Source organism: Callorhinus ursinus, unplaced genomic scaffold, assembly GCF_003265705.2.
Source record: "Callorhinus ursinus isolate GAN/ISIS: 27379988/994484 unplaced genomic scaffold, GSC_fseal_2.0 scaffold2, whole genome shotgun sequence".
Classification (NCBI taxonomy): Eukaryota; Metazoa; Chordata; class Mammalia; order Carnivora; family Otariidae; genus Callorhinus; species Callorhinus ursinus.
In genome coordinates, this window is record NW_027397064.1 from 41,722,480 (window position 1) to 41,737,570 (window position 15,091).

The 15,091-nt window shown below is 32.5% G+C and overlaps 2 protein-coding genes across 7 annotated transcripts in view; one reads left to right on the forward strand and one right to left on the reverse strand.

The window, feature by feature from the left end:
• STAT1 (signal transducer and activator of transcription 1) overlaps window positions 1–15,091 on the forward strand; it is a 295,742-nt gene that overhangs the window by 89,452 nt on the left and 191,199 nt on the right. The gene's annotated exons all lie outside the window — the stretch shown is intronic.
• GLS (glutaminase) overlaps window positions 1–15,091 on the reverse strand; it is an 80,308-nt gene that overhangs the window by 46,346 nt on the left and 18,871 nt on the right. For all 3 annotated transcript variants that reach the window (XM_025848457.2, XM_025848467.2, XM_025848478.2), the window contains exons 4-7: window positions 14,774–14,903; window positions 13,617–13,696; window positions 10,887–11,050; window positions 4,569–4,627 (exon numbers count right to left, since the gene is read on the reverse strand). In XM_025848457.2, the coding sequence (XP_025704242.1) occupies window positions 4,569–4,627; window positions 10,887–11,050; window positions 13,617–13,696; window positions 14,774–14,903 (433 nt within the window). The remainder of the gene's footprint in view (window positions 1–4,568; window positions 4,628–10,886; window positions 11,051–13,616; window positions 13,697–14,773; window positions 14,904–15,091) is intronic.

Consider the following 15,091-nt stretch of genomic DNA (forward strand, 5'->3'; position numbering starts at 1 on the left):
AGAATGAGCTGCACTGTGACTGTGAGGAGTGACTGATAATACATATTTAAGTTGTAGGGGGGTAGAGATAAAGGAAGTTTCTAAAGGGATTTTCATATGTTAAAGAAGACTTACAGGATCCTGGAGATTAAATGACTTTTAAAAAGCAAACCATGTTTTGTTTGAAAAGGGTAGTAATCAGATCGAGAGACTAGAAAAGTATACAAATTAATTTCTCTGTAAACATTCCTACACTAAGTTAAAGAATTTCCATTTCATTGAAGAAAATTTTATGAATGAAAATATGATAAATAGGCACAGAGTCTTAAACATTGGCTATTAAAAGAATTAATATAACTATGTTGGAGTGTTTTTATAGCCTGTTTTTACAATATACTCCTGAACTCAATTATATATTATACATTAAAACACAGGTGAAAATATTACTGTTAACAGGGATATATGCTAATAAATTTAATATAAAAATGATTCATTTGAAGTCCATGCATTAATCAGTTATTTTGTAAGTAAATCACTTGATTCCATTCATAAAGTATGGAGGTGTAAAAGCCAACTGAAAATTAGAGATCACAGAGGAAAGAGGCATAAAAGAGCCAAAAAGAAGTAACTGAAAATGATTTTATAGAATATTCTTTAATCTTGCCACAGAAAACACTTTAAAGCTAAATAATACTTGGAGGATTTAAAATAGATATTACAGGTAAAAAATAATGTTCTAAATCTAGTATTATCTAGATTAACATAAATATAGAGAAAAATTCTGTTGGCAACAAATTATCTGCCTTTCATTAAAAAAAAAAACCTCAAAGAATTCAGCTGATATAAATATGGAGTGAATAAAACAATAACACGATAAAGTCACCAAATCTAAGACATCATCCAGTGCTCCCCAGAGCCACAAATCACCTTAAAAGTGTGGCTCACAGCACATTCAATAGGTTGCTGCTAACATAACCAAACTGAGCACTATATACATACTAACTAAACTCATCTTATTTTCATGGAGTATGACTGAATTGTCTTTTAAAAAGAAAAAATCTGATGTTTTAAATTTAAAAATACTTCTGATTTTTAAAAAAATCAGACTTATTCAAATGACAAAAACTGGAAAATACTATTAGAATAAAGAGAGACATAAACACAGAAGACAATGTAACTTACTCTTTACATTTAAAATAAAAAAGCAGAAGTATGGCAATTATCTTGAAATATGTTGTCCTCATTTTCCCACCCTAACCCTCAAGTTATCCGAAGATCTTAACTTTTAAACTAAAACTAGGTGAAGTTTTTACCACTGCAAAGAAAAAAATTACATACGTAACTGCTATTTCATCCACAGTTAACTGTGCTCCTTTCAATTTATTTTTACTCTTCCTTTTAAATCAAGCAACCATATTATCATCATCAGATAAAACAAACTGCATCAAAAAGTATTCTTTTAAACTTAGTAGTTACCACAAAGAAAAAGAAAGGATATTAATTTTATAGTTTTTTAAAATTATGTGCATTTTAAGTACAAAATGACATTTGTGTTTTTTTTGAAGGTATTTACCTATATAAGCTTTGTTTAAAATTTTAAATATTGGAGTTTTCCTATAAGTTTAGTAGTTAAGAATTTATGCAACAGGTTCCTTCTGTCCAAATCCTCCTTTTTTCCACAATCTGCTAATCCTTTTGAATACTTGCTCTGCCTCTTCCCCCATTTCCTGAGGATCATCTCCAATCCTACAAGGAAAAAATATCAATACTACAAAATTAAGAAATAAAGAGTCTTACTAAAGACTCTACTTAATTTTTTTGGGTGGGGTGAGAGAAGACTAACATGAGGAGAATGTTTCAATAGCACCAAATAAAGTTGAAGTTTGAAAAAAAAAAATAGCCTTAAGGTCATCAACTAAAAGAGCTAAAAAACAAAATTTACATCTAGTAGCCATGGTAAAATATCCACACTTTGGGTACTCAAATGCAAGCTCCTTGAGAAAAGGGTTATTAGTTCCTTATAGATAGCAGGTACTGACTAACGTCCAAAGAATGATGATATTACACCCACTAAAAATGATGTGACTTTTAAGCCAATAAATTTTTATCTTTTGTACAAGTTAAAATTAAAAAAATAAAACTTCTGCTTTTTGGACAATATAACTATGCTAGGTAAAGACAAAGATGTCATCAAGAGAAACAGCAAACACCTACATTAAATATGGCAGAATGAATTCTAACGAAGAGCAAACAAATCAGATATAGATCAAGCCCAACTCTACTGCTGTCAGTCCCTGTCTAGTCTCAGTTTCTTCGCTGCATCTATATAAAATAAGAAGCCTGGACTTGAAGACCCTTCTGGCAAAACATAAATATGTGATCATACAACCTTCACAGATAACATACAGATTTTTAGAGGAGTTCTGAATTCTTTAAAAAAAAAAAGTCTCAAGGAAGTATTACATTACATTACATACCCCTCCAAGACTTAGATGAACTTCATTAAAGAAAAAGAAAGAAATTTGTGAAACACTTCTAAAAACAAAACAAAAATGCCAAGAAAGTGACCTTAAATATGAACTATATCCCAAAGCCTCATTTTCAACTTTGCCAGTAAATTAAAAATCTTTATATATTAAAATCACTAATCAAATTTATAAATACAAGATGACTCAGTTAAATTTTTGCACTGTTGGACACTGAACCACACTTATGTTGTGTATATGTGTTTTTTTCACTGTTTCATATTAATGTGGCTTAATGTGACTTTTATGGCTCATGACTGAACATGAGAAATGAAACTGATGAAGTGATGGTGTGATATGACCAGACATGCATTTCTCACATGCAGCATTTCAGCGTAGTATATGAAACCCATGAATCATTAAACAAAAGATGTTTACGTGCATGCAGTTAAGGAAGGCTTCTTTTTATCATTTACGTATGCCCTTTCCTGCAAATACTATTTATTGGTGTGCTATGTTATTCTTTCTCCAATGTAAGAATTCTTCAACTTGGATTCACAGATCAGCTTTCAAAGGGTCTGTAAACTCCTTAAAGTTTTATAATCACCGTATGTGAACATTTTTCTGGGAAGACCCAAAAAAGGTTTGGAACCATTCTAGTGGTTTTCTCATCAAGCATCAATACATAGGTTATATTATCATAACTTTCCTTACCTCTAATTTGTTACTTGTTCAAATCTAAACAATTATTAAAGAGACTTTTCTCTCATCACAATGTTTACTGAATTTCACTGTAAGGACCCATTCATACTTGTGTCCACCTCACACTACAAGGTAAGCAAGCTACCTGAAGGAAGGACTGTGCCTAGCACAGATTTGTATTATAATTTTCTACAACAAATATTCTCTCACCTCAAACTGACAACTTTTACCTTAGGTAAAACAGTCATGAATAGCTAGATGTTATAATGGGCAAATAAAAATTTCCATAGTCTATTAAAATTAGTTACATTAAAGAATAATACTTGGCTATAATACCTACCTCACTAGAGTTACAAAGATTAAGTGGGCCAATGCTTACAAAGTATTTACCCCAAAATAACAACTAAACATACAGAATTCTTATCATAGTAGTCTTCTATTTTAAAGCCTTTTCTCATGAACATATAAAATTCATGAAAGAGGATTTCTAGTATACAAATTAGGTTAAGTTTTTATTAATTGGGCCAAAGGCATAATTTATATCCAAACATTCTCTGTGTAACCAGGGTATCCTGTTCTCACTAATGCATCTACAAAGTCATGTAGTTATGTTTTTTTATGCTTGGAAAAGATAAGCACGGATTTACTGAAGAAAGTATATAAATGTTCCAAACATAAATGAGATTTATTTGAATATAAATGAAATTTATAATTAGAAATTAAAAATCTAAACAGTATCACACACTCAAATCATTTTCAAATACTTATTCCAAACATTAGAGCTTCCAATTATTAAGGCAAACCAGACACTAAAACAATCAAAACATACAATGTAAAACAAAGCATAGGAAAAATAATATAACTTAATAATTGGAATAAGTCTTACTTATTTAGTTATGATAATAAGCAAAACAAATGAAGTTCAAATGAAAATCATGAATGTAGCTCCTGAGAGTAGAAAGGACTTCAGAATGTTCAAGGGTATGTACTTTGTCTTAACACAAAGTACCAGAACATTTGTTCCTACATATGCTGATGACAGTTAACAGTAAAATGTTTTAATTGTGTTTACATCTGTTCATTTTCGAAGAGCCAAAAGGAAAGGGAAGAAAAAAATATCAAAACTTTAGGAAGAAAAACCTCTGTGCCTATTGTTCAGCAGAGACTTCTTTTTGAATTTTTGCCAGATCTTCAGGTCAAGAGTAACTGAGTAACTCTTACAATGAGTCATCTGTTTTTAATTTCGTCCTTGAAATTACATTATTTATTTTTAAATAAATAAGAATTTTAGCTTTATACAATAAGATTAATTTTTTAACACCAAAACTTTTCATAATTCTACATAAATAATCCAAGATTCATCTTTATGCCTTAGTTATTTTTAAAAACTTACTAGGTTAAAAGGAATTGTCAACATTTTACCTTTATTAATGAAGTCACAACAATTGCTCCAGCATTTACCATAGGATTGTGTGGCTTATCTATAAAATACAAAATGACAGCATTATTTCAAATACTTGATATCATTTTCCATGATGCATAGGTATTTCCTGTGAACATATTATCTATTTTCTTTATGCAAGATATTGTTACAGTTCCTTTATGGCGGGGGGAAGAGAGGGTGAAAGAATGCATTTAACTCATTTACTTATCAAACCAATAATATACTTCTATAGTAATTATATAGGAAAACAAAGATTCATGTATCGAAAGACAGTGAATAGTAGTATTAAAGTACATCGAAATTTCCTAACTACCATTTACTAGCTATTTGACCTTGGGCAAGTAACTGAACTTCACTATGTCTCAATTTTCCCACTGTATATTGGGAGTAATAAATAGCATCAACACCTCAGTGAGTCATAATTCTTGAATGAATTAAAACACATGAAATGTTTAAATGTACATGGCACACTCTTAAAAAATAACCTTAAAAAAAGCACATCTAGTATGAAACCACTCTTGCTTTTTAAAGTGCTTTATTTTGGGGGCGCCTGGGTGGCTCAGTTGGTTAAGTGTCTGCCTTTGGCTCAGGTCATGATCCCGGGGTCCTGGGATCAAGCCCTGCATCGGGCTCTCTGCTCAGTGGGGAGCCTGCTTCTCCTCCTCCCTCTGCCTACTGCTCTGCCTACTTGTGTTCTGACAAATAAATAAAATCTTTTTAAAAAAGTGCTTTATTTTTGTTTTTATGAATATACACATACACATGTAGAAAAAGAAAACAAACACTATAAAGGGATATACCTATGATAAAAATATTACGGGGATTTAAATTATATTCTGTATTCTTTCTATATTTCCTGACAATAAAGATTTATTTAAAAATTATTTAAAATTTAAGTTCATCCAAAATCCTATCTCTTAATTCTTACAACAAATAAAACTTCAAATATCAACTGATTATACTGTCATTGATGGCATGGCACAAATGCCAAACATTAACCTCCTAGGACACTGAAAACATTTATCTGAAAGCACAATTCCTAATTTATCTGTTTGTGGTGGTAATTTATTTTGGGGGGAACAATTCATATCTAACTTGAAAATCCAGCAGAATTCATTAAGTTACTGCCTCATTATTAGTCTCCTTAAATTTTAAGCAAGTTACCTTCTGTAAGATGAATCTATAACTAAGTAACTCTGAGCTCTGGAGAATAGCCTGGCAGTTCTTTAACAGTTAAAGTTTCCATATGACACAGCAATTCCATTCCCAGCTATATAACCAATAGAAATAGAAATAAATACATATGTGTACACAAAACTTGCACACCAATGCTCACAGCAGCATTATAGATAACTGTCAAAGGTGAAAAACAACTTAAACGTCCTATCAACTGATGAATTGCTAAACACAATGTGGTATTATTACTGTGGTATTATTACCCATACAATGCAATGTTATTCAGCAATTTTTAAAAAGTGAAGTACTTACTGATGCATGCCAACACATGAAAGCACTTTAAAAATCATATGCTAAGTAAAACAGGCCAGTCATAAAAGACAAAATATCATATGATTCCATTTATATAAAATATCCAGAATAGGCAAATCTTTTTTTTTTTTTTTTAAGAAAAAAGGAGGAAAAGGGGGGGGGGGGGGGGGGGGGGGGGCAGAAGGAGAGAAAAGAATCTTAAGCACGCAGGGCTGGATCTCAGGACTCTGAGATCATGACCTGAGCTGAAAGAGTCGGATGCTTAACTGACTGAGCCACCCAGGCACCCCCAGAGCAGGCAAATCTATAGAGACAGAAAGTAGATTACTAGTTGCCAGGGGTAGGAGAGAAATGGATACTCACCACTGATGGGTACAGAGTATCTTTTTGGGGTGACAAAAGTATCCCAAAATGGATTGTGGTAATGGTTGCACAACTCTACGAACATACTAAAAGCCACTGAACTCTACACTCTAAATGGGTGAATTATATGGCATGTGAAGTATCTCCCAATAACATTGTTAAATTTTTCTTTATTTTAAAAAATAAAGACAAAAAATTAGGTAATTGACAGTTTACCAGTTTCCCTTCAATGTAAGATCAACAATGTGATTTAGTAGCTATGGTTTAAACACTGTACATTTTGGGTTACCCATAATGACGATTAGTTCCAAACTGTAAATACTCTGATATATTAAATTTTAACATTTGGGAGTATAATATCAGAGTATTTACAATCAAGAGTTCGCCTATTCCAAATCTCACTAAGAGAAGTTTGCCTTCTCTGCGATCACACAAAATGAGAGCAATTACTGTCAAAGAAAAGTACTACATGGCAAAAGGGAGCTAAGAAACAAAAAATTTCCAATATTATTCATCTGAAAAAAATAAGACACAGACAGGGCGCCTGGGTGGCTCAGTTGGTTAAGCGACTGCCTTCGGCTCAGGTCATGATCCTGGAGTCCCGGGATCGAGTCCTGCATCGGGCTCCCTGCTCAGCGGGGAGTCTGCTTCTCCCTCTGACCCTCTTCCCTCTCGTGCTCTCTATCTCTCATTCTCTCTCTCTCTCAAATAAATAAATAAAATCTTAAAAAAAAAAATAAGACACAGACAGAAAACAATACGGAAATCAAGCTGTGCTAAATTAGTTTATATTTGTGTTTGTGCAAATGTTTATGTGTTTGTCCTTTCATGGTTTTTTGACATGTTCAGGCTCTAGGGTCTTTACGAGGCAGCTAATGTGTGTATTCCAAATGGTACCACATAAATGTGTACATTTAATATTTTCTAAATCATAAATATTCTGCAAATACATCAGCTGCATTCAAGAAGATCTTTCAAAGAACACCAAAGCATTTCACAGCATAACAGTGCAATTTTCAGACGTAAGCAACTGCTCTCTCTGCCTTTGGCTCAAAAGCCAGACACCTCAGTGTTTGGAAACACACCAGATATTATAACACCAGCATTACTGCAGTCTAAAACCTATGACTGAAAAATCTACTTGCTTCCTGCTCCACTGTAGGTAGGGAGAATTGAAAGGTCCCATTTAGAATTTTTAATTAAAAAATACTCATGACACGACAGCAGAAATAACACTTAAGGCTAATTAATAAAAGCTACCATCTGAAGTAATGACATATATTAGCTTGGTATACTGACAAAATGGACCTGGGCAACATCTGAAATTTATGGGTACTTTTAACTAGAATGCACAAAACTGTTTAATTTTAGCAAGTATTTGTTCTTTTCAAAGGAACAAAACATGCAGAAAGTTCTTTCGTATTATACAAGCAAAAGCTTCTCAAACTGCTAAGCATATGAACCTTAAGAAGATATGGTTCATAACTGAGGCTAAGTCAAAGGTTGCTAATGCATATACTAAAGAACTAAGAAGTATTAATTTCAGTTTAATATGGATATTTATATTTTAAGTATTACACTGGAATTTTAAAGGGCTATATAAAAATTAAGTATATTCTATACAGAGTATAATCCTGCAGTGCCCCACTTATCCAACCACCCAAACTTTGTTCTATATACAATTCAGTCCCTTTCTCAAATCCTTCACAATATAAACGAACATATGTATTTTGGCTTCTGTCAATTACACACTTGTAAGATAAAAGTTTGTATTTCTTCCTCCATGTATTAGAGTGGAAGAAGGCTATGTAAGTATTTGTTAATTAATCTAATTTCTACTGTAAGGTAGAAAAAGACTTCACTAAGAGACGGTTGTTTCCAAAATTGATTATCTCCATCAAGTAACTTATTTCCTCATTTATAATGACAGAAATTGTCAGGCCAACTCTCCACCACAGGACTAAAATGTTTTTATGCTGTAAAAGCACTTAAAACTACTGATATTAAAAAAGTACTGTAATTTCTTTATCTATTATATTCATATTAATCTCAACTTACCACAATCTTAGAAAGATAGAATATGAATATAAATACATTTATTTTTTTCAATTTTGTAATGCTAGATGCACAGACACATGCACATACACAAAGTGTACAGTTTCACTATAAATCTACCTTTGAAGTTTTAAATATGAAGAAGACCTCTAAATTGTTTTTATCTGGGGCTAGTTTAAAACCAAAACTTTGGAGCATAGAATCTATGCAGAACTTGGGAAGGAGTGGTACAGTGAGGCCTTCATTTTCCCATTACTTCTAAGACTCCTGGTATTGCTTAGGTGGAGGGACTGGCTTGGAAAAAGTCAAAGAATATCAAGGTAAAACCTCTTGTTGAACTTTATGTTTCAGTTATTATAAACCAGTGCTAAATCCCTGCGTTCTTATGATTTTTTTCTTATAGACTACTGTGTCAGTAAGTTATAATTTCCAACCTCATAAATCTATAGAACAAAAAAATGTATTACTTGTAAAGTTCATTTACTCCATGCCCATTTTATTTATTTTCATTTATCAAGTATTTCTTCACATTTGAATTCCTGTATTTGTTCATTTATTCTTTAAATACCTCTCAAAATAAATCACAATTCACCAGAACCACCTATATTATTCTATTTTGACTTATATGGGAAAATATTTTTTCTTGTAAAATGTTAAATCTTGATAGAACAAAAATATTAATTATTTCCATATTAAATCTGGATGTCACTGGGCTAAATAAATAAGGCAGTTCTGCATATGATGTCCTTATTGAAATTTAGTTTGTGATAATGTCCATAAAATCAAATGCAGCATCGACAGAAAGATTATGGTAAAATAGGTAAGAAAACATAACTGCTCTCAAAACAAATAGAGAAGCACAAGAAAATACCATTCTTTTTTTTTAAGATTTATTTTAGAGAAATAAAGAGGGCACAGTGAGGAGGGGCAGAGGGACAAGCAGAGAGAGAATCTCAGACTCCCTGCTGAGCTTGGAGCCCCACGAGGGGCTCAATCCCAAGACCCTGAGATCATGACTTGAACTGAAATCAAGAGTTGGATGCTTAACCAACTGAGCCACACCCAGGCGCCCCAAGAAAATACCATTCTTACAACTTCATTTAAAAAATTAAATAAAACAATAATAAGTATAAGGCACATTTCATTTTTTATCAAGCACAAACAAAAAATGCAAAAGTATATTTCTCACAACCATTATTGCAACCACTAAATTCCTTCACTCTTTGTTTCTTTGATTCTATCTTAACTCATCACAAAATGAGGATGATAGCATATGTAGGAAAGACTGAAATATAGAAACCAATACATAGGTTGGTGTTTAGATTTAAAACCTCTATCAGGGGAAAAAAACAAACAAACAAACAAACAAAAAACCACCTCTACCAGGGGCGCCTGGGTAGCTCAGTTGGTTAAGCATCTGCCTTCAGCTCAGGTCATGATCTCAAGTCCTGGGACCAAGTCCTGCATGGGGCTCCCTGCTCAGTGGGGAGTCTGCTTCTCCCTCTCCCTCTGCCCCTCCCTCTAGTCATGCTCTCCCTCTCTCTCTCAATAAATAAAATCTTTAAAAAATAAATAAATAAAATCAAACCTCTATCAGATCAAAAGTACTAACTACCTTTGTCCTCCCCCTTTGCTTTTGAATTCCTATTAAGTAGTAACACTTGTTAGCTATCCAACTATTATTTAAATACAGATGTTTCTTTTAAATATTAAATGTTATGAAAAAGAAAAAGCAAAAATATTCATTATTTCAACCACAGCCACCATAAAAACTTGTTATGTTGGAAGTTTTCAAATATATATAAAATACAAAAGTAGAAAGAATAAACACCCATCTAGCTATCTAAGTTAGCCTCAAAAATTACTAACATGTAGTAATAATCACACCCAGCACTCCCAGCTATACTGACTGAATTATTTTACAGCAAATCCCAGACACTGTGAGATTTTACTACAAGATATTCTATATGTGTTTAGGAAGTGAAAAGAAAATCTTACTCCCTGCCCCATCTTCTCCCTAGTCCATTTTCCAGTGGTATGAGAGGCCTAAAATAAAAAAAATTTTTTAAGTAGGTGATTAAACAAACTATGTCTATGGGTTTAACAGAAACTCCATGAGAAATGAAAAAAAAGTATGAAGGTTTTTACTTTTCTTCAAAAAAATTAAAAATAACTTAGGTTTATTTTTTTTAAGATTTTATTTGTCAGAGAGAGCGAGAGCACAAGCAGGGGGAGCGGTAGGCAGGGAGCCTGATGGCAGGGCTTGATCCCAGGACCCCGGGATCATGACCTGAGCCGAAGGCAGATGCTCAACCGACTGAGCCACCCAGGCGTTAGATTTAAATAGGAAAATGGGGTATTTCTTTTTCTAACTTTTATATAATTCTTACCATCTTCATTTAAAAACAGTTTGTTGAATCTTAATCCACTTGGCTCTTTCCCAACATATCGATGCACATATTCTGTTCCAAGATCATTAACAGCAATGGCATATTTCAAAGGTTTTACACAGGACTGAAGACAAAATGGAACTTTGGTATCTCCAATAGAATGCCTATTTAAAAGTAGATTTAAAAAATAATTAAAATCAACTGGAAAAAAATGTTTGAATAATTGAAGTTATTTTTACTCTAATGTTAATTTTAATTTACAAAGGTTTTCCCATAATTCAACCACAAGTTTACTTGGATATTAAAGAATAAATATAAATTTTAAGAAGAATACTGCAAATAAGGCAAAAGCTTAAAAGTACGCAGGTTATAATATGGTTCAGAATTAGATAATAAATAATATGAAAATTTTCCTCTGAGGCCAAGAGGGTATGGCCCTCCTTACTCCTACCTGTACTCAAGCATTAAAATGAACTAGCCCTTTTAAAAATCAGTCACCACTTTTTCACTCATAGGTTTAATCATGGCTACACCATGGTGGTTAGTTTTTAAACAGAGCTCAGTTTGGGATTCAATACCATTCTCTGAGACCTTGACTATGAACTCCTTATCCTATGAACCATATCTACTCACAATTCCAGCCCTATTAAAATAAACAGCACCCAGTTTTATAAACTGTATTAGAGCTGGCATTAATGGCATCATTATTACCATGTATCTAAACAACAGAACAAAAAGAAAGCTTTATATGTTTCCAAACTGGGATGTACATGAATTACAAAATAGGTTTAAAAATGGAAAAACTGTGACTGACCCTATCATAATGTAAGCTTCACAAGGGCAGAGATTTTTATTTTATTCAACGGTATCCCAGGTGCCCTGAACTATGCCCCAACACAGAGCAGTCACTCATTCATTCAGAGTGAAACTCATTCATAGTGCAACTGGGTACTATTAACAACCACCCCTGGGCAAAATGGGCTTAGAGGAGACATCAAAGGGCAAGGAAACAAGAGAGCCGGCCACCTTACTTCCAACTATATTATGGAATATAATACATTTGTATAGACAGTAAAAATATATAATATTCTTCCTATCATGTTTATGAATAATTTCTAATTCAGACTATACCTTCAACTTGACAATGATTCTAAAACCTGACAAGAGCCTGTCTTATTACCTTTATTTAAAAATACATATGTTTTAGTCCAAAGTCAACTTTTAAAATTCTCTAGATGAGACAACTAACCTAAAAGAATCATCTCCACAAACAGAGAATGTTTAAGAGAAAAATTATGTGCAAGCCTTGCATTATAATCATTTCCTCCAAATATAAAAATTTCTATTACATGATAAACCATTTCCTCCAAATATAAAAACAGAGCTATCACTCCGTACTAGAATTTGGTTCATAAGAATAAAGCCACGTCTTCTCATGTATCTGTATCCTTTTATAGCACCCAACATTTAATTCAACACACAATTAATGGTTAGTACATTTTACAGGCCCAGATGAGAACAAAAGCTTGTCATAATGGAGAGAACAACAAACCAGAAGTTAAGAGACCCAGGTATTTGTTTTACCTCTGCCAGTATTAGATGAATTCTGGGCCTCAGATACCTTAAGAATGAATGGGCTAAACCATATGTCTTTTTACTGTAAATACTTGAGGAAGATTATTGGTAAAAATAAAAAGATCACTTAGAAAGAAGGTATTTAAGACTGAAAATTATGAGGCTAAATGACTTGTAGTTTTAACAAAATTTAGGATAAAATTAATCACTGGTATAAATTCATAAAGCTGTATACACTTAGGAGTTGTACACCGTACTTTATGTAAGTTACATTTTAAATTTAAAAAGAAATACTTTAGTAAAAAACAAAAGGAACACAAAGATTATAAACTCTGAGCTAAGCCTTCAAATGAATAAAAAAATTAAAAAATTGGTTTTTCTTTTTTGGCATAATTTTTCTGACTTGACAAAACCAAATTATAACATGATTAATAAATCCTTATATCTGGCTCACAGCATAATAAAAAGTCATTCTTGAAACAATATTCCAGAACTTTATCAATTTTTCAAGGGCCTCACATAATTTATTGTTTTTAAAACCAAATCATTCTCTTTGAAGTGCCTTCACATCATTATCCTTTTTATAATTCTGCTCGAACGTCATTTGTCAATGGCTCTGCCTATAGCTTGAGCACTTCCCAAAGATCACTTTCATGGACTTATGAGATCCTGTGAGTTTGCAAATGACTTTTCACTTTGCAAATGACAGATGTAAAGACTATTATCATACTGTACTGTCTTAACTATCACACTGCTCATACAGGAGCATAAGCAACAAAGACAATGAGAGGCTGTTAATGTTAAACTAAGAAATGGGAGCCAATTTGATTAGTGGTCAGTTCATTAGTGAATAATTTCATGTTTTGACAAGTTTGCTTCTCCTAAGAAAAGCCGTAATTGTGGTACTTGAAAAATAAATACTCAAATAACAAGACTTGTTATTTGTGAATGAGATGAAATGCCTCATAAAATTTAGTGTAAGACTACTTCAGTTGAGTTTTTAAAAATGAAATTAAAATCTAAACTTATTTTCCTTCTTGAATTCCTATCATGTTATGGCTAATTTCCATCACAGAAAATGCTCCTCTCTACCTCATGCTGTTATGTAAAATTGAAAGCTTACAGTTGGTTTTCATGAATATTAAATAAACTCACCTCTGTCCATCTACTGTACACACAGACACACCCCACAAATCAGGACTGAACTTGGCTAGCTGAGGAATATAATCTGCAACCTATACAAAATATTGGGAAAAAATTAACAGAATACAAGTAAATAATATTTCTTCTATCAAAAAATTTATCTTAAGTTAGCTTCCACTAATGAAGAGTTATTTTATAGCTCTCAATGGTTTTGTGGTCTATTTTTTATAATATTCATAAAAACTAAGGGCAGAAGACACTTGAGGATTACAGGTAAGATCTAATTGACTTTTCTGTCTCCCTCATCCCGATGTTTTCCAATGCATTCTCAATTCCTAGAAAAGCAGTCTAAAAGAGGAATTAAGACTTGAGTTTTACACTGGGGAGGGTATGTGCTATGGTGAGCGCTGTGAACTGTGTAAGACTGTTGAATCACAGACCTGTACCCCTGAAACAAATAATATATTATATGTTAAAAAAAAAAAAGAAGATAGTAGGAAGGGAGAAATGAAAGGGGGGAAATCGATGGGGGAGACGAACCATGAGAGACTATGGACTCTGAGAAACAAACTGAGGGTTCTAGAGGGGAAGGGGGTGGGGGGATGGGTTAGCCTGGTGATGAGTATTAAGGAGGGCACGTACTGCATGGAGCCCTGGGTGTTATACACAAACAATGAATCATGGAACACTACATCAAAAACTAATGATGTAATGAATGGTGATTAACATAATAAAATAAAAAAAAGGTAAAGAAATAGAACTTCTTTAATCAAAGTCATGGTAGCACGGTTTCATTTCTAAAAACTTTCAATACAGAGAAAAAATAAAATAGCCCTTGTTATTTTATTTAGAGAATTTTTAAAATTTAATGTTCGAGGATATCACATTTACAGAAATTCTTAATAAAGTTACTGTTTTTTTAATGAGTTAAAAGCCATTTCCATCAACTGAAAATAAAAAAGAATTCTTAAACTTAATATTTCTTTGCAGCCCAAATAACAAAATTGAATATTTAAAACAGTTTAAAAGCATTTAATCCAGTAGCTTCACTTAGCTTAAATTTCTTAACTAGCAAAGCACAAGAAAACTCCACAACTTGAATTTCTATACCTCAACTTGAGCTGAATCAAGTGACTGGTTTAGTAAAACATTCACATCAAAAATGTTACCTTTCCTCCAGACTGCTTTTTAGCACTTTCAAATAACTCATCAATGTGAGAGGTAAAAGACATAAAGTCAGGAATGACAAACTTTCTTCTAAAGGCTTGTGTCAACAAAACAATGTTGCTCTGAACACATCTGTGGAATGTGAGAAAAAAATTAATTTACTGGGTGCCTTTCAAATATTAGTACTTGGTAATAACAATATTAATTAGGAGAATATTTAAACAACAGAGAAATTCATCATTTTATACAATAAACTAAAATCTATAAATTATACTTTCTGTATTATTTTCTTTCCTTCAAGCAGTCTTTCATGCAGTTTC